Below are 23577 nucleotides of genomic sequence, written 5' to 3'. Positions count from 1 at the left end.
CCCTAAAGGATTCATGACACTGACATCACGCACCAGGTCCTGGGTGCCACTCAGGATTAAGTCCAAGGTCGCCTTCTCTCTGGTTGGTTCCAAGGCCAACTGTTCTAGGGCACAGTCATTCAGCGTAACTAGAAATCTGACCTCTTTGTCATGACCTCGTAAATTTGGTGAGCCCCAAAGGGTGGGAAACACCCACATCCCCCAGGCACCCCCGCCCTGATGTCCTAGCTGGGATCGTGCTGTGGGCAGGGGATGGTGCTGCTGCATCCCAGCCAGGCTCCCCCCAGGGAAGCTGCTGGGGGCACCCCAAGCCCACCTCCAAGCTGTGAGGTGCAGCCAGCCCAGTGAGGTTCCTGAAGCCACCCCCCCCACACACACACACACACTGGGCTCAGCCTGGGCCTCCCTCCCCCCTTGCCCCTTGTGCTGCACAGCAACCGCCAGCTGTTCACAGCCTGCCTTGCGCTGACATCACAGCCAGCAGCTGCCTGTTGACTTTGGCTGCTGGAGGAGCCCATGACCTTGGGGCGGAGCTGGGGGGGCTGCTGCCTGCCTGCCTGCCTGCCTGCCTGCCATCCCAACAGGTTTGATGATGATGATGATGACGCACTTTCCCAAAGGAGCTGCCGACAGTCTCAGCTGCTCCCAAGCATCCCAGCTGCTGTCAGAGGCCAACCAGGGCCCCCCGGGAGTGGGGCGGGCTAGCACCTCTGGTTTCACTTGCCCTGCCTCCAGATCACACGGGGGGGGGGTATTCTTCCTTCTACAGACACCTATGCCCTCCCCGCTCAAGTATCGGGGGGGGGGCCTGAAAGGGGCCCTCCCCCACCCTCCGCTACCCCCCCCGCCCCGCCCCGCCCCGCGGCAGGAAGACGAATAGGACGAATATGGATATGCCGCTCTTGGCAGCAAAAGGTCCCCAAGCGGTCCACGGCCGGGTCTGGGGGCTCTCGCCCGCCCCGACGGCTGCTGCCTGCCCCGGGACACTGGGGAGGGAGAGGGCGGCTCCGAGAACGAGGACGTGTGGAGGGGCTGCTGGGCAGGGCGCCCGCCCCAAGGCCTCCTGGGGAAGGGCCGCCCTGCCTGGGGGGCCGGGCTTGCACAGGCGCTACAGCCCCCCCCCACCCCCGGAGTCTCTTGCGCGGGGCGGCCGGGAGAGACGATGAGGAGGAGCCAACGAACAGCTGCCGGGCACCAGAGCCCGCCTCGGAGCCACAGACTGGGGGGGGGTGCGTGTGGGGGGGCGGGGGGCTCGCCTCGCCTCGCCTCGCCTGGAGGAGGAGGAGGAGGAGGCGGGGCGGGGCGCAGCCAGGACGGCGGCTTGGCTTGCTGGCGGCAGCCTCTGCAGGCAGGGCTGGGAGAGACTCCTGCCTGGAACCCTGGAGAGCCGCTGCCAGTCCGGGTCGACAGTACCAAGCGCGGTGGCCCAAAGGTCCGACTCGCTGTAAGGCAGCTTCCTCTCTTCTAGAAGCTCTTGGCCCGGCTGCCAAGGCGCGCACTGGGGGCTCGGAAGCCAGAGTCTGGCCAGCTTTCCCTTACAGCAAGTCCTCCGCACAGCAAGCTTTCCCTTACAGCAAGTCCTTCGCAGGTAGACTGCCCCTGCACGCGGGGCTCCATTCCCAGAAATGCCGAGCGGGGCCAGCGAGGCTCCACCCCCGCCCCCCGCCGCTGTCCCGCCGGCCACGCGCACCCGGAGAGGGGGAGTAGGCGTGGCCTCCCGCAGCTTTAGGGGGCGGGAGGGGCGCGGCTACATCAGAGCCAATGAAGAACTTCCCCGCTGTCCTCCGCCTGCTGAGCCCAACCAATGGGCGCGCTGCGCCTCCGTTGCCATAGAGCCGGGTGCCCCCTCCGTGTTTGCCCACACCCACCCTGCCTGGAGACGGCGCAGGCGCGTGAGGAGCGGTCGAAGGATGGAGGCGAACGGGTGAGGGGCGCCGCCGAGGCGGAGGCCCGGCAGCAGGAGGTTCCGCAGGCGAAGCTCCGCTCAGGAGCCACGGCCCTCGGTCTCTGGGGGCCCTTCGCTGGAGGCCATCGGGGTTCAGTCTCTCTCCTGCCCTGTCCAAGAGCCGCTTAACCGCGCAGCTCTACCTGACGAATGCCCAGCTTGCAGGCAGCGCGGCTCTCTGGTGGGCGGGAGGAAAAGGGAGGAGCCACCCGAGCTGCTGCTGCTGCTGCTGCTCTACCTGACGAATGCACAGCCTGCGGGCAGCCAGCCTGCGGCCATCCGTTCCCTGCTAACTGAGCGAGGAGGCCCCTTTTCCAGGTGGCGATTCTCGTCTGTTGAGCAGGGGGAGCCACTGGCCCTCTCCATCCCCAGCAGCATCTCTCCAGGGGCTGTTGCTGGTGTCTGTCTTTTAAAATGCTGAGCCCTTTGAGGACAGAGAGCCATTTTATTTTGTTTTATTTATGTCTCTGTAAACCACTTTGGGAACTTTTTGAAAAGTGGTATATAAATATTCGGTGTATTCGTATCCCCGTTGCCTCCTTGGGCGCCCTCAGAGTCCCGCAGGTTCAGGGGAGCCTCGGACAAGCCAGGTGCCCAGGGGGCCCACCATCCGGTGGCGGGAGTGAAAAGGTGTTCAGTGCAGCAAGGGGTGATGGGCATTGGAGTCTACGGGAGCCAAGCTGGAGGCCCACTGGTGGTGTGAGTTGGGGCAGGGGGAGCCCAGTGCATGAAAGCCCCACGGGCTGAGGAGGACAGCCACAAGGCCCTTCTGCCTGCCTGTTAGCCGCCTCCTCTTGTGGAGCCCCACGGTGGTTTCTGGTGAGCTCTGTGAGTATTTGGCCCCCGGCCCACCCTTGCACCTCTGGCCTGGGAAGGATGGGTCAGCCCATCAGCGGCCACAGCGGGGAGCCAGGCCTGCCCTCAGAGCTCCCCCCCCCACTCCTCCTCTTCTTCTCTGCAGAGGATCGGCCCCCTTGGAGTGCCTCTCCTCCCATGCCGTGCCCAGCCCTGCAGAGGTGGCCCCTGGCGAGGCTCCCGGCGAGGCTGGAGTCCCCTGCCCAGGCCAGGAGGTGGCGGGGCCCGAGGCGGCAGTCCCGGTGGTGCTGAAGACCCCAGCCTATTTGGTGCAGCTGCCCGCCTGCCACGGCACCCCCGGGCCCACGCTTGGAGAAATCCCAGCCACCGGACAGGAGGTGGTCCCCATCCAGGCTCCAGGGCCTCCCCGGGAGCTCCCCATCCGCGGGAAGTGCCTGATGGACAACTGGCAGGAGGAGGTAAGGCTCCCTCCCCCCTCCCCCCCCGGGACCCCCATGGAGCAGTTTTGCTCTGGGCAGGAAGCCTGTGGCGAGGGGCAGCTGGGCTGGTCTCGCATCCCCCCAGCCTGTGCCCAGCCTCTGGGCATGGAAGGGGTGGGGCCGGGCCGGGCCGGGCCAGGAGAGCCCGTGTGGGAGCCAGCCACGGCCGCCGCCCTCCCCGGCAGTTCTGCGCTCTGGGCAGGGCCCGGCTCTGCTAAGGGGAGTGGGGCGCTGGGGCCAGCCATCCCAACAGACGCGGGCCTGGCGGGTGGCTTCCCCACGCCTTGGCCTTCCCTTGCTGGCGGAGCCCCTCCGGGTGCAGGGAAGGCTCCTGCTGGCCGCCCGCCCGCCCGCCCGCCACGGCTCCTGCCCTTTCCCCCCAGAGAGCCACCAACGCCCTGGACCGGGTGCCGAACCCTGCGTGTGGCACGGAGGGGTATTTCTACCGGCACGGGCACTGCGGGCTGCTCACCCTCCAGAGTCAAGATGGCCTCTCCGAGAGAACCACCATGAAGGACTCCTACCAGAGACCCTGGAGGACCGGGCTCCCCGTGAGAGGTGGGGAGGGTCAGTCAAGGGGGCTTGAAGGGGGAGCTTGGCAGGAAACGGCGGACTGAAGGGGGTCAGGGCAGAAGGGCTGGGGGGGGGCTGCTGCAGATGAACGGGAGGGCGTGCCGGCCGGCCAGGGAACATCGTCCTCTTGGCCAGCAAAGTGAGGGGCAAGACGGCCTTCCGCTGTCCATGGGTCGGGTGAACAGCTGCTTCTGCACTGGGCTCCCCCCAGCCCCACCCCGCCCTAGGCTGCAGGACTCCATCCCTGGCTGGGCTCTGGGCCCAGTCCGAGGAACTGGCCATGAATGATTCGAGGGTCCGCCTCCAGCCATGAAGTTATGCTCAAGGGTCAGGGTAGAAATAGCAATACCTGAAGGACAGCAGGCCTCCTAACTGAGCAAAGAGACAGAAGCGGCGGCTCTCTTTCTTGAGCAGGGGGGGAGCAACTGGCCCTCTCCGTCCCCAGCACAGCATCCCTCCAGTGGCGGCTGCTGCTGGGGTCTGCCTTGGGTTTCTTTTTAGATTCCTAGGAGTCAGCGTGGTAGTGTTCTGCTTCCACGGGGAGCTTTCCACAAGTGCCCAGTGCTGCAGTGGGGCTGGTAAACATCCCTGCCTTCTGCTGGGGCACAAAGGGAGGGGTCCAAGGAGGCTGGTGATGGCCAAGGGGGGCGTTGTGAGCCCGAGGAGGGCCTTCCCAGCCATCCTGGCTGGTGCCTCCAGAAGCCACTCCGGTGCTGTGTGGACGCCCTTGGCTTGACCTCCCCGCTGGGGTCTGGAAGTGCAAGGGGGGAGGACTCCTTGGCTCCCTCCCCCGCCGCCTCCCCCCGGCTGGCTCCACCATGTCTGAGCTCTGGCTGCTCTCTTCTTCCTCCCCCAGGAAAGCGGGAGGCCATGATGGAGTGGCTTCTGCGGCAGAAATACAGGTACCTCTCCTCCTCCTTCCCCACAAGAGCAGGAAGTGGGCCTTGGGCTGCCCCAGACCTGGCCATCCCTGCTTGAGTCGTGCAGAGGGGCTGGGCTCCGTCTCCCGGGCTGGGGCTGGGCTTTTGAGCGGCGGCCCCTTCCCAGAGTCCTGGGCTGAGGCTCATCACCTGTGCCCCACGTCTGCGGGGGGGGGGGGGGGGGAGCTTGGCCAGGGTCGCCTTGCCGGCGGGGGGGGGGGGGGGGCCCTGATCCAGTGAGCCTGAGATCTCCAGACTTCCCAAGAGAGCTGGACACGTCCCTCCCCAAAGGCCCCAGAACAGACAGGGTGGCCGGTTCTCTTGTGAGCGGATGGCAACTCAGCAGAGCGCAGGAAGCGGAGGAGGAGGAGGAGGAGGGAGGGAGGCTGGATCTGAGCCCGGGCGGGTGGGCGCCCCGTGGGGGTCTGGCACAGTCAGCGCAAGGCAGGAGAGAGCCCCCGGCCAGCCAGCCAGCCAGCCCCAGCAGGGTTGCTCCAGGCGGGGCAATGGGCAGATCTGCCCCCCCTCAACAGGAAGGTGCCCCTGGGCAAAAGGCCCCCGCAGGCCTCCTTCCTTGGTGGCTGCTGGCCAGGAGGGCTGTCTGTCGTGGGCACAGGGGAGCCTGGGAGGCGGCGCAGACCAGTGGCCTGGGTCACGGATGTCCCCATGCCCAGCCCCGCCCCGCCTCCTGCTGCCACTTTAGGACCTGGGAGGAACGGGCTTGAGTGCCAAAGGGCAAGTGCTGCAGGGCTGCCCGAGGAATCTGGGGGGCGAAGCAGGGAGACTGGCCCCCGCCACAAGGCGCCCAGTTAGCGGTCCCCAGTGGGGACACCCCCTGCCGAAAGGCTGCTCCCGGACAGAGTTGGGAGTCCGCAGCATCAGCAGCCTCCATTCGGCTGCGCACCACGCCGGCCCGTGCCTGGAAGGGGAGTCCCGCCATCTGGCATGAGCCACCCAGTCTAATATCAGCCGTTTTATTTGCCATCCCCTTCCTCATGGCCCCTTTCACAGCGGCCGCCCATTGAGTCGGCCCTTCCAACGAGCTGCCCACCACGACCCCCAGGTCCCTCTCCCCGTCAGTCAGCTCAGACCCCCATCAGCGTAGACTTGAAGGTGGGGGGGTTTGTCCCACTGTGCATCACTGGACACTTGCCCACATTGAAGCGCATTTGCCACTTGGTGGCCCCCTCCCCCAGTTTGGAGAGATCCTCGCCATCTCTTGGGCATTTCACTCCCCGAAAGAGTTTAGGGTCCTTTGGCCACTTGGCCGCAGACCGCGCTCTGCAGCGTGCCGGGAGGAGCCGTGGTTCTGGCCAGGCGCCCTTTGCCTGCCTGGGGGCTGGGCTTGCTAGTGTCTCCCCCCCGCCCTCCCCCACAGGGCCCCCAGCAGAGCCCAGCCCCCAGCCCTGAACCCCGAGAAGATGCTGGGCAGCAGGAGATCTGGGGGTGGGGGGTTCCCCTGCCTTCCCCTCCACCCCCCGGGGCATGCTTTGTGGGACTGGGCGCCTCCCGGGGCTGGGGGCCTCCTCGGCCTTTCTGAGGTTGCTCTCGGGGCCCTTGTGCTCGTCCGGGCTCCTCCGGCCACCCGTTCGCCCCCATCAGCTGCGGCTGTGTCGGTCTCTGTCCAGCAAGGAGCTCCTGGAGGACACGGAGGCGCCCCCGCCGCAGCCCATGGAGTCTCTCTCCACCACCCACCGGGACTTTCAGCAGGAGGGCTTCGTGTCTGTGCCTCCGGCCCCCAGCAAGGTGAGCGAGAGGCTGTGGCTGGCGCCCGGCCCTGGGAGGGGGCCTGGGGGGTGTCGCGGCTGCACGCGCCCGGCAGCCCACGGCTCAGCCTCCGTTGACTTTTGCTCCCCACAGCCCCACGACTACCGGCTGGAGCAGCCGCAGAGCTTCTGGCTGGAGCATGCCCGGCGTGTGCCTGTGAGTGAGCCCACCCTGCTCCCACCAGGGGATCAGCCATCGCTGGGCGCCCTGCCAGGCCAGCACTGGCCTCCGGGCAGGCTCTCCTCTCCTCGCCTGCTCCCCCCCGCAGGGAGAGGAGCTTCCGGGTCCTCAAGCACCCCCCCCCCCTCTCGCTGTAGGGTGTCTCCAGCATCCGGACGGGCGACACCCCCTTCAAGAAGTGTGCGACGTTCACGACCCCCATCACGGAGTACCTCGACCAGCCTTTGCCCTATGGCCCCGAGAACTACCCCAAGCTTTGACGAAATAAAAGGCCCCCCCGGCCCTCGGCCTGTCTGAGTGCAGTCACAGGCTGGCAGAGACGGGGCGAGAGATGCCGGAAGGGAGCCGCCCTCCTGCCCTTGCCCAACCCCGCAGCACAAGCCCTGGGAGTGGCTGCTCGGGGGGGGGGGGGCTGTGTGCACGTGTGCTTCCGCCTCCAGGGTAGTGGCTGCCCCAAGGCCAGCCCTCCGCTCCGGGCAGAGCAGCAGCTGCCCCAGGGTGCGTGCCTTCTACACACACACACACACACACACACACAAACAGGGCCGCCAGAAGGCCTGGCCGCCTGGATTTCCAGCACGTGTCCTTTCCTGCCTCCCCTTGAGCTGGGTGGTGCCATGATGCAGCGCCAAGAGATCTGACAGGACTGGGGCTGGCCATGCCCCCGCCCCACCCCACCCCCGCCCACAAACAAAGGCTCCCCCCCATTTGGGGGGGGTTAAAAAGTCTGTATTCCAACAAAATATCTTGCACTCTTTCTGAAGTTCTATATTTACACCCAGAGGGGAAGGGGGGAGCAGCGGCGTGGTGGTGGTGGTGGTTGCAGGAGGCATGGCTCAGCCAGCTGAGATGCGGAGCGGGGCCCCAGCGGGCGGGGGCCCTGCCTTGCTCCTGCAGGGGCTCTCTGTGGTGGGGTCCTGCAGCAGGCCTCTTGCTGGCCCGGCCCTTGGGGTCTGAGCCAGAGGCCAGTGTGAGTGAGTGGGGAGCCGGAAGGGGGGCAGGAGCAGGCCTGCCGCCTTCAGCCCAGGGCCTCTCCAGGCAGGGGTCCCTGGCCCGCCCTGCCGGTCGTCCGTCCTCTCTCTCAATCTCTCGTTGCTGCTGGGGGGCGCGAGGGCGTGGTGGGCCAAGTGAGTCCCCCGCAGCCCCAGCTCCTGTGGGGAGGAGGCCGGCGGTGCCCCTGGTGGGAGGGCCAGGAGCCGTCAGATGACTCCGCTCTCCTTCTCCCCCAGCAGCCAGTAGGTCCGCATCTTCCCCTTGCCCTGCCGGAGAGAAAGAGCAGAGCGTCCGAGAGCTGCTGGCTCCCCAGCCCGAGAGGGGCCCTCTGCCCACAAAGGGCCAAGGACGGCCCAGGCCTGCTGGTCTCGCACGGGGAGTGAACCCCCCCCGCCCCGTGGCCACCTCCTCCCCCCTGGGAGCCCAAGGCAGATGCCCGGGGTGGGCAGGGGTGAGCTGTTGCTAACCCTCCCTCCCCCCCCCCGCTGAGGAGGTAGAGCTCACCTTCATCTCCACATCCCCTCTCAGTTCCAACTCGAAGCAGCCAAATTCATCCAGGATCTCCTTTGTGGTGGAAGAGACGTGGATCTTTAAGGCTGGGGCAGAGGAAGGGTGCAGTCAGTTCCAGCACAGCCCTCCTAGACTGACGGGCGGGACGGGCGGGAGGGAGAGGCCAAAGCAACGGGCATCTTTGCGGGGGGGGGGCAGCGCCATGGTGGAATGCCCCCTACGAGGTGGTGGGAGGGAGGCGGCTCACCTGCGCCATTGGACTCCATGCGTGACGCTGTGTTGACCGTGTCCCCAAAGAGGCAGTAGCGCGGCATCTTGAGGCCCACCACGCCGGCACACACGGGCCCTGCAGGAAGAGGAAGAGGAAGGGGCCTGCCACCTCGGGCACACCCCTCCCTCCCAGGGTGGGCCAGGCTAGCCCTGCAGCCCCATCCCCCGAGGGGAATATTCCTACAGCGTTTACACCTCAAGTCTCCCATTCAGATGCAACCAGGGCAGACCCTGCTTAGCCCTGCTGGCTCCCACAAGGCCTGCCCTGCTCTGCCCCCGCCCCCCAGGGGCGTACCAGAGTGGATGCCGATGCGGAGGCACAGCTGCTCGTTGGGCCGGTGCCGGATGCGGAAAGTTCGGACCGCCTCGAGGAGGGCGAGGGCCATGCGGATGATCTCGTGGGCATGCAGCTTCCCATTTCGAACCGGCAACCCCGACACCACCATGTAGGCGTCTCCAATTGTCTCCACCTGCAGAGCGGGCGCCATCAGGGAGGCCTGGGCTCTGCTGCAGCCCGGCATCCTCCCTGCACCACCACCAGCTGGTCCCAGCTCCCCCCCCCCATGCCACAGGCACCCCCCCCCGGCAAGGCTGCACTCACCTTGTAGACATCGAAGTTATCAATGATGGCATCAAAGCAGGTGTAGAGGTCATTGAGCAGGGTCACCACCTGAGGAGAGGGAGGAGGTGTGCAGGTGAGCTGGCCAGAGCACCTTTTTGGAGAGTTCAGCACCAGTGCACACACACACACACAGACAGACCCAGCAGATCACCCAGGGAGAGCTGGTGCCCTCCTGGTGCACGTGACCCCAAGGTGGGAGAGAGGCTTCCAAGACTCCTCAAACCCACCAACCACCACCCCTTCCCATGGATACAGGTGGGGACAAACAATACCACCCAAAGAAACCATAGATATGTGGGGATTATGAGGCACTGAGCAGGATGGAAGGCAAGTGGTGCACAAGAGAATGTGGGATCCAGTGTGACCCTCAGGAGCAGATTGATACCAGTATAAGCTGCCTTTGGAGGGAGGGGAAAGATGTGGACATTGTTCCACCCTCCCCCACTGCACAAAGAAGAGTAATCATGGGTGACTTCAATTACCCACACCTAGACTGGGTAAATTCACAGTCAGGTCATGACAAAGAGGTCAGATTTCTAGTTACGCTGAATGACTGTGCCCTAGAACAGTTGGTCTTGGAACCAACCAGAGAGAAGGCGACCTTGGACTTAATCCTGAGTGGCACCCAGGACCTGGTGCGTGATGTCAGTGTCATGAATCCTTTAGGGAACAGTGACCATAGTGCCATCCAATTCAGCATACATGCGGGGAGAGAATCACCAAGGAAGTCTAACACAGGCATTTTGAATTTCAGAAGAGGAAACTTCTCTAAAATGAGGAGTATGGTGAAAAGAAAGCTGAGGGGGAAAATCAGGAGAGTCACTTCGCTCCAGAGTGCATGGAGTTTACTCAAAGCCACAATACTAGAAGCCCAGTTAGATTGTATACCCCCAAGGAGGAAAGGTACCACTAAGTCCAGGAGGATGCCAGCATGGCTAACAGGTACCGTCAAGGGAGCCATAAAAGGGTAGAAGACTTCCTTCTGAAATGGGAAGGCCTGCCCAAATGAGGAGAACAGAAAGGAATACAAACTCTGGCAAAATAAATGCAAGGTGACAATAAGGGGGGGGGCGCGAAAAGAGAGTTTGAGGAACATTTAGCTAAAAGCATCAAGGGGAATAACAAAAAGCTTCTTCAAATACATCAGAAGCAGGAAACCTGCCAGGGAGGTGGTTGGACATAGGAAGCTGCCATATACTGAGTCAGACCATTGGTCTATCTAGCTCAATCTTGTCTTCACAGACTGGCAGCAGCTTCTCCAAGGTTGCAGGCAGGAAACTCTCTCAGCCCTATCTTGGAGAAGCCAGGGAGGGAACTTGAAAGCTGCTGTTCTTCCCAGAGCGGCTCCATCCCCCTAAGGGGAATATCTTCCAGTGCTCACACTTCTAGTCTCCCATTCAGATGCAACCAGGGCGGACCCAGCTTAGCTAAGGGGTTAGGGTTGCTACCACAAGACCAGCTCTCCTCATAAGCACAAGAAGGACCATTAGACAATGAAGGAGTGAAAGGGATTATTAAGGAGGATACGGAGGTTGCAGAGAAGCTAAATGAGTTCTTTGCGTCCGTCTTCACGGCAGAAGATACTGAGTATATACCTGTTCCTGAACCAGGCTTTTTAGGGATGGAGGCTAGAGAGCTGAGTCAGATAGAAGTGACAAGGGATGATGTTCTAAACTGTCTGGAAAAACTGAAAGCTAACAAATCACCAGGGCCGGATGGCATCCATCCAAGAGTCCTCAAAGAACTCAAATGTGAAATTGCTGACCTCCTTGCTAAAATATTTAACTTATCCCTGAAATCGGGCTCTGTACCAGAGGACTGGAGAGTAGCAAATGTCACACCGATTTTCAAAAAGGGATCCAGGGGCGAGCCGGGAAATTACAGGCCGGTTAGCCTAACGTCCGTTCCAGGCAAATTGATGGAAAGCATCCTCAAGGATAAAATTGTAAAGCACCTAGAAGAACAGGCCCTTCTGGGAGTGAGCCAGCAGCATGGCTTCCGCAAAGGTAAATCTTGCCTGACCAACCTTTTGGAGTTCTTTGAGAGTGTCAACAAGTGTGTGGATCAAGGTGATCCAGTTGACACAGTATACCTGGACTTCCAAAAAGCTTTCAACAAAGTTCCTCATCAAAGACTCCTGAGGAAACTTAGCGGTCATGGGATAAAGGGACAAGTACATGTGTGGGTTGCTAACTGGTTGAAAGACAGGAAACAGAGGGTAGGTATGAATGGAGAGTATTCACAATGGAGGGAAGTAAGAAGTGGGGTCCCCCAGGGATCTGTACTGGGACTGGTGCTTTTTAATTTATTCATAAATGATCTAGAAGCAGGGGTAAGCAGCGAGGCGGCCAAATTGGCAGATGATACCAAACTCTTCCAGGTAGTGAAATCCAAAACGGATTGTGAGGAGCTCCAAAAGGATCTCTCCAAATTGGGTGAGTAGGCGACAAAGTGGCAAATGTGGTTCAATGTTGGCAAGTGTCAAGTGATGCACTTTGGGACAAAAAAATCGCAACTTCAAGTCTACGCTGATGGGATCTGAGCTGTCGGTGACGGACCAGGAGAGGGATCTTGGGGTTGTGGTTGACAGCTCGTTGAAAGTGTCAACTCAATGTGCAGCAGCTGTGAAAAAGGCCAATTCCATGCTAGGAATCATTAGGGATTGAAAATAAAATGGCGAATATTATAATACGCTTATAGAAAACTATGGTGCGGCCACACCTGGAGTACTGCGTACAATTCTGGTCACCACATCTAAAAAAGGACATTGTCGAACTGGGAAAGGTGCCGAAGAGGGCAACCAAGATGATCAGGGGCCTAGAGCGCCTTCCTTGTGAGGCAAGGCTTCACCACCTGGGGCTTTTTAGTTTAGAAAAAAGACGACTGCTGGGAGACATGAGAGAGGTCTATAAAATCCTGCATGGAGTAGAGTAGAGTAGAAAGAAATCTTTCTCCATCTTTCACAACACTTGAACTGGGGTCACCCCAATGAACTGATGGCTAGGAAATTTAGGACCAACTCAAGGAAGTACTCTTTCACATAGTGCATAATTAATCTATGGAACTCTCTACCACAGCCTTTGAAGACGGCCACCGGCTTGGATGGCTTTAAGCAGGGCTTACACCAATTAATGAAGGGTAGGTCTATCAATGGCTACTGGTCTTGATGGCTAGAAGCCACCTCCAGGAGCAGAGCAGGATTCCTCATCAGTTGCCTTTGTGGATTTCACAGAAGCTCCTGGTGGGCTACTGTGGGAAACAGGGTGCTGGTCTAGAGAAGCTTCCTTGGGCCTGATCCAGCACGCCTCTTCTCATCATCCTGTAGGGAGGTGTTGAATGGAGCTCCAGCGGGGGACTCTGTCCGGGCCCGATGCTATTCAACATTTTCATAAATGACTTGTGAGTAGAAGGGATGCCTATCAAATCTGCAGATGCCACACACCTGGGGCTGGGGGAGGGGTCATGCTAACACCTTGAAGCATTCTGGGGAGGCTCAGCTACTGGTCCAAAATTAAGAAGATGATGAAGTTGAACAGCCACAGCATTCAGGTCCTATGATTCTACTCAGCTCCTCATTGCTTGCAGCTGTGCAGGGGCCTTTGTGGACCAGCATTCTTGGCTCTGGAGTGAAACGAAGCCCGTCTGCGCTGCTTGGCGCACAGGGGCTGATCCGCATGTGCAAGCCAGTCATGCACCTAGGGACGAGCCCCATACGGGGGCCCCTGCGGGACGGCTTCCTCTCAAATAGGGCGGTCTTGGAGGCAGGCTCTCCTCCTCTGCACCCGGCCCATTCCTGGCTGGGATGCGGGGGGCGTTCTGGGCACCTGCCACCAGATGCTGAGATGATTCCCTCCAGCACCAAGGGAAGACTGTCCTGTCCCCCTGAGCGTCACAGAAATCTCATGCTCTTGCATTTCACTGCTGCAATGGAGAGCAGATTGTGGAGTTGAGTGTTGTGCTTCATAGTGTTTAATCGCAACATTGTCTGGTTATTGAGTCGATTGTTTGTAAGTATTGATATTATTGTTGCCTGGGATGTCTGGACACATCTGGACAGCCCAACAACATGCTTTGCCCGTTGTTAAGCTGCCTTGGGCACTGCAAAGTGGCATGGTGGGAGAGCTGGGATTCCAAGGAAGCAGGGCGCCCGGGCGGGGGGGGGGGGATTTCATGGAGGCCCTTCGACATCCGCTCGGGAGTTCCACTCAGACCCCCCAAAGTGATGCCAAAGCGCCAGACAGGCTGTCGGCAGACGGAGCCACTGAGGCCAGCCCTCAGGCTCTGCTGCGCCTGCCTCAAGCCCGAGTCCCTCTGGAGAGAGGCAACTGTCAGGTTTGGCCACTGGGCCATTGGCTGGCTTTGGGCAGCCGCCATCCTCCTGGCCATCTCCATGCATTTTCGAAACCCCGAGGAAAGTGGCCAGCCAGGCAAGCCAGAGGGGCCGCCCTGCCAGAAACAACTCAGGCGTGCTAGAAGGCTCTGCCTTGCCGGGAAAGGCGGTGGGCGGGGGGGAGGAGAGGCACTGGCTGCACCAGCCGGCTGGGGGAGGCAGCAGATTTGCCACCTGCGCGGATCGGCCACCAGAGGCTTCCTTTGTCTGCCGCCCCTGAAAGCAGCGGCACCGAAATCAGCCTGGCGTGTGTGACAGGCGGGAAGGGAAGCGCCAGCCCGCCCCCCACCCAGGGACGGCCGTGCCAAGGGGGTTGGCCACACCTGTCTCAGCAAGCGGAGGGGGGCCCCAGGGGACCTACGGCGAGGGGCCCTCAGGCCCCCGCTTGCCACAGCTACCTGCATCGGGGTGCTCTCTGCCGACAGGGAGGTGAAGCCCACAATGTCGCTGAAGTAGATGGTGACACAGTCAAAGGCTTCTGCTTGCACCGTCTCGCCCCGCTTCAGCTGCTCCGCCACCGAGCTGGGGGGGGAGGAGGGGGGCTGTGAGTGCCAGGGCCCCCCCCCATGGATACCCATGCTCAGGAGGGCGGGCGGGCCTGCTGTCGAGAAAGGTCTCCGCCCCCCGAGCGGGCAGGCAAGGGCAAGGCGCCCCTGCACTGGGCCCCCTGCTGCCCCCTGCCCGCCCACCGTGGCCCGCGACCTGACTCACTGGGGGAGGATCTGGTAGAGCAGGTTCTCGGCCTTGCGCTTCTCCTCCAGGTAGGCCTGGGTGCGCTCCTCCACCAGCTTCTCCAGGTTGTTGGCGTACTGCTCCATGCGGGACAGCAAGTTGTCCAGGATGCTGGTGCTGCCTTCCCTGCTGGGGAGAGGGCAGAACCCGCCGGGGCCCGGGGAGGGGGGCAGAGCAGGCTGAGACTCACGCGGGGGGGGGCTGCACCCCCGGTGGCCCTTTCCCGATCCCGGCTGAGGGGTCGGTCCAGCACAGGGTTCTGCCCCCCCCAACACACACACACACACACCCCGCCCCTTTCCTCTGCTCAATCGACCCCACCTGCATGTTCTAAAGGGGAGGGGGGGACCCTGCACTCCGCCTGCCCCCACTCGCCAGCCAGGCCCCTGAGATCCCTGCAGGGGTGTTGCCACCACAGGGGACTCTCCTTCCCGGCCAGCCCCGAAGACGGCGGCACGAAGACCCAGGAGAGCAGGGGCGGTGGTGGCATGCCGCTCTCCCGCCAGCCACGTCTGGTGGGCCATGGCAGAAACAGGGGGAGGGGAGGCTGGGCGGCTGGCCCTCCTGCCAGTGGCTGCCCCCTCCCAGCAGACTAAGGGGCCTGGGGTGGGGGTGGGGGCGGGGACCCCTCCCCTCTTCTCCAGCACACTGGCACCTTTTAATGCCGCATGTGTAGGGAAATGGCTCCGCCTGCACTGAGCGGGGAGGGGGGCTTCTGGTCTGTGGGGGGGGCCGTGGGGGGGCAGAGGCAAGGGCACAGCACATGCCCAGAGGTGGCGGGGCTGTAGGCGGGGACCCACGCCACCTGCCCCAAGTGGGCCCTCCCTCACGCACTTTCTGCACAGGTTGGGGGCCAAGGGCTGGGGGGGGGACGTTTCGCCACAAGACCCACTGGGAGCGGGGAGGGCATCACGGCGTGCTTCGGGCCGGCTTTGGCCGAGCCCCAAGAGAGGCCCGGCAACTGTGTGGGATTCCTCCCCCCCCCAGACTCCCTGCTTCTTGGAGGGGCCCCGGCTGGCCGGCCGGCCGTGGGGAGCAGCTTGGCCTCCTGGCTGCTGGAGAGGGGAGGAGGGGCCAGTGCGAGGGCTTGAGCATCCCTGGGCCTGGGGAGTCAGGCCACGGGGGGGGGGGCAGACCTCCCCGCAGAGCGCTGGTTGGGGCGGGGCCCTTCTGCAGGCCAAGGCAGCAGCAGCAGGAGGTGTGCGTGTTGGGGAGAGAGAGAGAGAGGCCTGCCCTCTCCCAGCCAGGGGGATCTGCTGGGCCCCTGTGGGCAGCAGCAGCAGCAGGCTGGCCTGGAGGAGCCTCCCTGGGCTTGATCCCGCAGGGCTCTCCTTGTCTCCCCAGCACCCGGTCAGAGGCGCGTCCTCTTGGGGAAAGGTGGCCGCCTGCCCTCCCCCAGCCCCGGCCCCAGCCCCCTCCTGCCTCCAGCACCCACTTGTTGAAGCGCCGGATGAAGATCTTGATCTGGGCGAAGTCCGGGCGCTCGGCCAGCTCTTGCGCCCAGCAGCGCTCCATCAGGACGGCCAGCTCCTCGGCGTGCAGCTGCCTGTCGATGGTGGGTCGGAAATACGGCCTCTGGCTGTTGCGCACTTTCTGCACAATCTCTGTGGGGGGAGGCGGGTGGGGGGTGCACCGGAGTGAATGTGGGGCTGGGTGAAATGGAGGCCGGCCGGCCGGTGGCGGTGGCGAGGGGTGACCATGGGGCGGCAGCATGCTGGGGGGTGGAGGGCTGGCTGGCCCCTGGCACATGAGCATGAGTGTTCTGGGGGAGACGGGAGGGGTGGGGGAGACAGACACAGAGCGGGGCGTCACGGGGGGGGTCGGCCGCGGAGCCCAAGGCCTGCCCTCCCGCCCTCCCGCGGCCGGCCACAAAGCAAGGAGCAGCTCCCAAGGGCAAGCGGGTGAGACCCAGCAGGGGCCCCTCAGGGCGGCTTCCACGTGCCCTTCGTGGCTCGGGCAAAGAGGGGCCCTGTGGGGAACACTGCGGGGGGGGGGGTAGCCTAAAGAGCACCCGCTGATGAGCAAGTCCCGCTGGCAGGCAGGCAGGCAGGCAGGCAGGCGGGTGGGCGGGCAGAAGGCCTGGGCATCAGAGGCTCTCCTGCTTGGGCCACCCCCGGCGGGCAGGAGAAGCGGCCTTCGGCCTGCTGGGCCAAGGCGGGCAGGTGGGGGGGGCAGGGCTGGCCGGGAGGGCACCCACAGCTCAGCGGCAGCCTGCCTGCCTGCCTGGGCTGTCTGCTGCCTTGGAAGAGGCCGGGGCCCTCAGGAGAGGAGAGCTGGTCTGGTGGCAGGCAGCAGGGCTTCTCCCCTCAGCTAAGCAGGGTCCACCCTGGTTGCATATGGAAGGGAGACCAGAAGCAGTGTGAGCAGCCCTGGAAGAGATGCCTCTCAGGGGATGGAGCCGCTGCTCTGAGAAGAGCATCGAGGTTCCAAGTTCCCTCCCCGGCAGCATCTCCAAGACAGCCGCTGCCAGTCTGTGTAGCCAACCCTGAGCTAGAGGGACCAGTGGCCTGACTCAGCATATGGCAGCTTCCTCTGTCCCCAGGAGCCTGTGCGTAGGAACTCTGGGGGCGGCCCCTTGCCCACTTACAATGCACAGGAGACCCTCCAAGGCCCAGGACCTCTCCCCAGAGGGCCCATGTCGAGCAGAGCGGAAGAGGAGGCGCGTCTGAGCCAGGTGGAAGCCCCACCGGTGAGGCCAGAGAAGGGCCCGGCGGCCACGGGCTCCTCCGCGCCCCCTCCTCTCCTCACCCTTGGGGCTGAGGTCCATGCCCTCGATATAGAAGGCTCCGTTGCGCAGCGCGACCTCCTGCAGGATGATGCCGAAGCTGTAGACGTCCGCCTTCTGCATGGCCAGTGGGGGCAGGTGGCCCTTCTGCAGGAGCTCGGGGGCTGTCCACAGCTTCTCTGCAAGGAGGGTGGCGGGGTGGGGGTCAGAGGCCTGCCCTGGGCCCCGTCTCTCCCCACGGCAGGGCACAGAAGCCTGCTCCCTCCCGGGGGGGCCGAGGGGCCAGAGGGGGGGCGGGAGGGGGGCACTCACTGGCATAGAGGGCGTAGCTGCCCTCGCTCTCGCTGCTCTGCCGGAAGCTGGCCAGGCCGTAGTCCGTGATCTTGAGCACAAAGCGGCTGTCCACCACGCAGTTGGAGGACTTGAGGCTGCCGTGGTACCCGATGATGCTGCTGTGCAGGAAAGCCATGCCCTGCGCCAAGGGGGGGGGGGCACAGCGCCTGAGATGGCCCCCGGGAGCAGCAAGGGGAGCCCCAGGAAGGGGGCGGCCTGCAGGCGGAGGAGGGCCAGGGGGGCCAGAGGGGGCCGAGGGGACCCCAGCAAGGAATCCCTCCCCCTCCCCACCCCCAGCTTTTCATTGGGTCCTCTTCCAGCCCCGCCCAAGGGGAGAGCAAGCCCCTCTTTGCAGCTGACAGCCCCCCCCTCACCTTGACAATGTCGTTGATGAGCGAGTAGCGGAACATCCAGTCCAGGTTGATGCTCTCGTTCTCCAGAATGTCCTGGGGGCAGGTGGGGCGGGGGGGGAGGCAGGGTCAGGCCTGGCCTGGGGCTGGGAATGACCCCCCCCGCTCATGGGGGGATCCTAGCAGACCCCCCCGGCCCCACCAGAGACCCACACTGGGCCCCCGCCCCCGTGCCAGGCCTCACCTGCAAGCTCCCCCGGGGGCAGTACTCCGTCACGATGCAGATGTTGGGGGGGTCGATGCAGGCTCCGATGAAGCGGGTCAAGTGGTTGAACTGGATGTCTCGCATCTGGAGCCAGACAGAGATGGGCGGGGGCCCCGTCAGACCCGCTGCCCCCCCACAGAAGGGGCAGAACTGGCATCGGGGCCGGCGGGGAGGGGGGGGAGGCGCTGAGTCAGTGTGACGACCTGTCTATGAGTATTCTGGGATGGCACTCCTGGTGTAGCCCCGCCTCCCAGGGCACAGCGGCTGTGGCCAGCACTGCTGTGGCTACTGACAGACTGTTTTTCAACAAGTCCAGGTCTCCAAGTGGTTTAGGAAGAAAAAGCACCGCCAGGAGAGATGGGCTCACCATCGAAGAAAGCAGCCGAGCCGAGACCCCAGCAACAGCCGCCCCGAAGGGAAGAGGCTGCCCTGGGGCTGGAGCGGGCCAGCTGCTCTCCCCCTGCTTCATATCAAGAGAACGCCCCCCCCCGCCCCCCAAAGGTGCCTCTAGTCTTGGCCCAGTCAGCAGGGGCCGCCCTAACCGCCCCGCCACGCTTGAACGCGGAGGCAGGAGTGCCCCCTCTGTGGCTGAGGCAACCGCCTCCCCTTGCCCCACGGAGGGGCCCATGGAGGCAGTGGTGCAGCCCCCAAGCACCCCCCCAGGCTGGGCCCCGCCCCCTGCCCTTCCTCCTCCTCCTCCTCCTCCTCCTGCTGGGTACCTACATGCTTGAGCTCGAAGAGCACCTGCCTGGTCAGCTCGATCCGCTTCTTGTTCACGTGCTTGATGGCCACCACGTTTCCCTGGAAGTTGCCGAGGGCAGAGTCAGCGGGGGGGGGCAGCCGGCCGGATGGAGCAGCCCCCTGCCTGCCCCTCCCCCCCGACACCCCCCCTCCCAGGCGTCCCAAAGGGCAAAGGGGGTCAGCGGAGCCCAGAGACGAGGAGAGGCTCACCTTGAAGAGTCCCGTGTTGGCAAAAATCTGGTACTTGCCGTGGGCTGTCATCAGAGAGCCGTAGCTGGACCCACGCTATGGCAAGGGGGGGGCAGGAAGAGAGGCGAAAGTCACACCCTGCCCATGCAGCCCCAGGAGGGCGACAGGGTGGGGTGGGGTGGGGTGGGGGTGCCAGGAGGCAGCCAGGGAGGGGGGAGGGGGTCTGGAGCACCTGCGGGGGCCCCTGGCGGGAAGTGGGGGCTCTAGGGCTGCCCGGGGGGACCCACCAGCGAGAGGGTGAGGCGGCTGCCTGCCCCCTTGTAGTAGCGCTCCGAGCTGCCGAACTGCAGCTCGTCCCAGCGGATGCGCCACAGCATGCGGGCCAGCTCCTTCTCCAGCATCAGCTTCCTAGGGGGAGCAAGAAGAGGCCGGTGGGCTTCCCCCCCCCCACGGCTCCCCTGCCCAGAGGCCTGCCGGAGAAGGCCCCGCCCCCAGACACGGGTTCCCGTCAGAGGGAGGAGGGACAACATGCCTCTGCCCCACTCCGGTTCCAGCCAAGGGGCTGCCAATGCCGCCACCCCTGCGAGGTGGGCAAGGGCGCTCAGTGCCTGCCTCTGCTCCTGCCCAGGCGGCCCCTCCCGGCCCAGGGAGCCTGCTGCCAGCACTACCAGCGGGGTGGGGTGGGCAGCTGCAGCGACCTGCGGAGAGAAATGCCCGGCCCTCCTTTCCCAGGCTTGGACATCGGACCCCTCCGTCTTGGAAGCCTGAACCAGCACCTCCTTGGTTGCAGGTGCTGGCAGTCGCAAAAGCACTCTGCGCATGCTTTGGGTGACCTCTGTGATTCCTGCCATGGTTGAGGAGGTGCTGGGGTTGAGCCCCGGCCCTGACGGAATCCTGCCCCTCGAGACCCGACTGTGGGCGGCCCCCACCCCGCATTTCTGCCCTCAGAGAGGGGAAAGAGGGGTGCAAGGGGAGGAGGCCGGGCTGGGGGGCGGCACGGTTGAGGGTGAGCAGCAGCAGCCAAGAGGGTCAGGAGGGCAGAGCAGCTGCAAGCCCCCCCCCCCGGAGCGGGAGGGGCCTTCGAGGGGCCGCTTGGGGGCTCTGGCTCCCCCCCCCCGCCCGCCTGGCAGCTCCAGAATGCAGGACGGGGGGCCCCCGCGGGAAGACCCCCCCCAGCCCGGCACGGCGGACATGCCGGCCACCACATCCCCTCCCTCCCACCCCACCCCCACCCCACCCCGGAAGGGGCTCCCTCGCTGGGGCTGGCCAGGGCGGCCGGAAGCCGGAGCCCGTCACTCACCGGAAGATCAGGAAGCTGGAGATGCCAAACATGAGGAAGGTGAGCCCCGCGCCCAGCGCCACGATGGCCAGGGTGGAGAGCGGGCCTGCAAGCAAGGCAGCGCTGCTGAGCGGCCGCGGGGGGGGGGCTCCCCTCCCACACACAGGCCCCTGCCGGGGCCACATCCTGCCGTCACCCATCTGGGAGCTGGTCCTCAGCACCAGGCGTGCTGCCCCCCCCCGCCGCCCCACTGCAGAAGGGGGCACAAGCAGTCCCAGAAGGGGGGCTGGAGTCCCCCCAGGGAAAACCGGCCCAGCTCTCCGTGGGCCTCAGACTCGCCAGGGCCATTTGGGAGGCTGGCTGGATCCAGGCACCTCTGGAGGTTTCGGAGGTGGGGGGGGGTGTAAGCTGGGAGAAGGCCCAGGGCTCATCTGGGCCCCCGGGGAGGGCTGGTGCCCCCCTCTGGTGCCCCACCCAAGGCCCGGGGAGGGGCCCCGCCAGCCCCTCTGCCTCCACCCCCCCATTTACCACAGGAGGGGTCGCTCATGTCGAAGCAGGGGGGGTTGTCCAGGGGGGGCTCCCCCTTCACCCAGAGGATGGGCCCCAGCCAGCTCATCTCCTTCTTCGACCCCACATAGTGCCCCACCACCTGTGGGCAGAGGAGACCAGATCTGGGTCCCATGGCCAGGAGGGCGCCCCATGGCTGATGCAACACAGCCCCAGGCGCCACAGACACCCCCCCCCCCCGCTTGCTGGCTTCTTGGGGTGGGTGGGCCCCTCCCCCCTGCCCAGGGGCTGCCCCCTCCCACCTGGTACTCGCCCCTCTCCACGTCCGCCATGGCCCACAGGTCAAAATCCGTGTCCCGGTCGTTGTTGCCGTCCATGCTCACCATCCCCGTCACACCTGGGGGGGGGAAGGGAAGCTGAGGAGCCAGCTCTGCCCCCCCCCCAAGCATGGAGTCCAGGGCAGGGCCCGCTGCCCCCCCCAGCCAGGCCTGCTGTGTCTGCTGGTGCTCAGCCCCCCCCCCCCCCGCCCGCCGCCAGTACCCTTGAACTTCCGCCCCTTCATCTTCTCCAGGATGTGGACGGTGTCGTTCTTGGCCCGGCCTTCGTGGAGCGTCTCGTTCAGCGCCATGGCGTAGAGCAGGAGGGCGTCGTGGAAGCAGGCCGCCACCAGGTTCTTCTGCCGAGAGAGAGAGAAGCACAAGGGAGCCCCCCAGGGGCCATGAGCCCCCGCCCAGCCACCCTCGGCCATGGGCAGCCCTCAGCCTGCAGGAGTGGGGCCCGGAGGCACGCAGCAGGGCCCTGGGCTGGCCCACCGGCAGGGGGGGTCCTGAGTGGCAGGCCCTCCCTGGCCCCCTGGAGCTGCTCACGGGGGGGGGGGGCAGCGCTGGGGCCAGCCGGAGGGCAACCCCTCGAACGGCAGGGCCAGCAGACTGGGGGGGGGGGGGAGCCAGCTCAAGGCACCCCGGATCAGCCGCCCTCACACCTGGATTCTTCCTGGGCACGGTCCCCATCGCACCCAGGGGGGCAACCAGGGGGGCGGGAGGGCGGGCGGGCTCACCAGACCCCCAGGCCAGCCGCCGGCCTCCAGGGCAGCCGAGGAGCACACTCTGGCCGGCCGACTTCTCCCTCCTGCCTTACCAGCGAGTCGTTGAGCTCCACCCCAAACTCCTTCCGGGCCCGCAGGATCAGCTGGCTCTGGAAGTGGTGGTACTCGGGGTCCTGCGGCTCGTGGTAGCTGATCACCAGCACCGTCTGCAACGAAAGGACACGGGTGCGAGGAGGGCCGGGGGGGGGGGGGGCCTTTGCCAGCCCAGGCCGGTGGTGGGCCCATCCCTCCCTGCTCTGCAAGCCCCACAGAGGCAAGGAGGCCTTTGGAGAGGCGGGGGGCCGCCCACTCCATCTCTTGCGCCGGGGTTGCCTTTCCCTCGAGGAGAACCTGGGCTGAGCCCCCCCCCCCGTTGGCCACCCGTCCTTGGGGTCTTCCAGAGCATCACGCTGCCCCCCCAGCCCCCTTTGGACTGCAAGAGTGGGATTCTTGGGGGGGGCTGAGCTGGGCTGGGCAGCATCACCAGGCCCCTCTGGCCTGCCTGCTGAGGGCCAAAGTCCAGGGCCTCCGCACCCCCTGGGCCCCCCACATCCTCTCCCGTCTGTCCTGTATGGCGTCTCCGCCCCGGCCGTGGGGAGATGTGAAGTCGTGTGTGGAGATGCTCCTGCTCCTGCAGATGGGCCGGAATCGAGCTGTTCTTTGTTCTGACATTCTCGTGAGCTCAGTTGCAGAGCCCCCCCCCCACCCGCCCCCTGGATACAGTGCCATTCGGGCCAAGGCGCCCCAGGCAGGCGGTCCCTGCTCCGAAGAGTCCTGCTCCCTCGGGAGACCCGGGGCCAGGCAAGAGGAGGCGCGCGGGCGCAGGCGGGGGGGGGGAGGCGGCATGAAACAGCCCCCACCTGCCGCCACCCCTGCCCCTCAGGACCTGTGTCAGAGGCAGAGTCCCACGTGCTTTGCAGCTGCCGCCAGGCCGTGCAGAGGAAGGAAAGGGCCCTCCTTTGAGCACAGCCGCCAAGGGTGACCCTGTCCGGAGCAGCCCAGCGGGCGCCCGTTCTTTCCCCAGCCGGGCTCTGGCCACTCAGGCCTCCCAGCGTCTGCTGAGAGGCCTTCCAAGCCCTGCCTCCGTGCCTGCTCCAGCGGCCCTCCACCGGCGTCCGGCACCGCCCCGGCCACTTGCAGCAGGCAGGCCCTCAGCCCTGCCCCGGGGAGGGCCCAGCACCCTCCCCCCCAGCTCGGGGCTTACCTGGAAGGCCTCTCGCAGGCCTCCGGGATCCTGGCCCTCCTGGCCCTGCCAGGGCTTGGCCGCCTCCCGGCCCCCTTCCGCTCTCAGGCTCTCTCCAAAGACGTCCACGTAGAAGAAGACGTAGTCCCCGTTGGTCAGACCCTCGCACTGGGCCAGGCGCATGATCTGGTGCAGCATCTCTAGCGGCCCACAGATGTAGATGACTGGGGGAGAAAGCAGAGGGCCCGGAGGCACCGCTCAGGGCCGCTGGCCCACCGGGCAGGCTGCAGCCCAGGGGCCAGGAGAGACCGGCGGCCGGGCCCCCGGCAAGCCCCTCCGCCTGACCTCAGCCCTGCCACGCCCTCCCTCGGGGCCCCGGGCAAGCCAGGCTCCCCCCTCCCGCCACGGCAGGCTGCGGGTGGCACTCCCCACCTGCCTTCCGGGGGGACCCCCTGCCAAGGCTCAGGACTCTGAAGCCGCAGGGGGCAGGGAAGCCCCTCCCTCCCGCTCCCGAGGCCCAGCCCAGGGGGCCCCTCCCTCCCCCAAGGGCCACCACAGAGCCCCCAGGGACCCTCTTGCTCGGAGGGGAGAAGGGAGGCCAAGGGCCACGCTCGGATATCAGCGCATGTTTACGTCTGATAGATCGTTCTCTGTGTTCAGGTTTTTTGTACACCCCGTTGGGAGGTTCGCCTGAAAAGTGGCATATCAAGGCCAAATAAACAAA

At 64.9% G+C, this 23577-nt stretch overlaps 2 protein-coding genes across 6 annotated transcripts in view; one reads left to right on the top strand and one right to left on the bottom strand.

The window, feature by feature from the left end:
• Positions 1-1808: 1808 nt before the first annotated feature.
• Positions 1809-6974, top strand: SPAG8 (sperm associated antigen 8). Its single transcript, XM_053300017.1, has 7 exons — positions 1809-1924; positions 2907-3219; positions 3624-3798; positions 4670-4715; positions 6362-6479; positions 6594-6656; positions 6818-6974. Exons 1-7 carry the CDS (start codon positions 1911-1913, stop codon positions 6938-6940), a joined length of 852 nt encoding a protein of 283 aa, XP_053155992.1. The 5' UTR covers positions 1809-1910; the 3' UTR covers positions 6941-6974.
• Positions 6975-7427: 453 nt separating this feature from the next.
• The window catches only part of NPR2 (natriuretic peptide receptor 2), a 40707-nt gene continuing 24557 nt past the window's right edge, over positions 7428-23577 (bottom strand). The window contains exons 2-22 of one of the 5 annotated variants that reach the window (XM_053300016.1): positions 22875-23077; positions 21724-21837; positions 21127-21259; positions 20889-20983; positions 20608-20728; positions 20101-20185; positions 19088-19208; positions 18822-18896; positions 18594-18671; positions 17850-17954; positions 17630-17701; positions 17235-17394; positions 16946-17101; positions 15633-15801; positions 14177-14326; positions 13864-13987; positions 9055-9123; positions 8749-8923; positions 8431-8529; positions 8178-8269; positions 7428-7939 (exon numbers count right to left, since the gene is read on the bottom strand). In XM_053300016.1, the coding sequence (XP_053155991.1) occupies positions 7880-7939; positions 8178-8269; positions 8431-8529; positions 8749-8923; positions 9055-9123; positions 13864-13987; positions 14177-14326; positions 15633-15801; positions 16946-17101; positions 17235-17394; positions 17630-17701; positions 17850-17954; positions 18594-18671; positions 18822-18896; positions 19088-19208; positions 20101-20185; positions 20608-20728; positions 20889-20983; positions 21127-21259; positions 21724-21837; positions 22875-23077 (2456 nt within the window). In that variant the 3' untranslated portion in view covers positions 7428-7879. Of the gene's footprint in view, positions 7940-8177; positions 8270-8430; positions 8530-8748; positions 8924-9054; positions 9124-13863; positions 13988-14176; positions 14327-15632; positions 15802-16945; positions 17102-17234; positions 17395-17629; positions 17702-17849; positions 17955-18593; positions 18672-18821; positions 18897-19087; positions 19209-20100; positions 20186-20607; positions 20729-20888; positions 20984-21126; positions 21263-21723; positions 21838-22874; positions 23078-23577 lie in introns of those variants that run through there. The other 4 variants (XM_053300014.1, XM_053300015.1, XR_008317070.1 and 1 more) reach the window with 4 other exon arrangements.

This window comes from Hemicordylus capensis, chromosome 2 (assembly GCF_027244095.1).
Source record: "Hemicordylus capensis ecotype Gifberg chromosome 2, rHemCap1.1.pri, whole genome shotgun sequence".
In the NCBI taxonomy this organism is placed as follows: domain Eukaryota; kingdom Metazoa; phylum Chordata; class Lepidosauria; order Squamata; family Cordylidae; genus Hemicordylus; species Hemicordylus capensis.
Note: the sequence above shows the minus strand (reverse complement) of the source record. Positions and strands in the feature narration are given on the sequence as shown.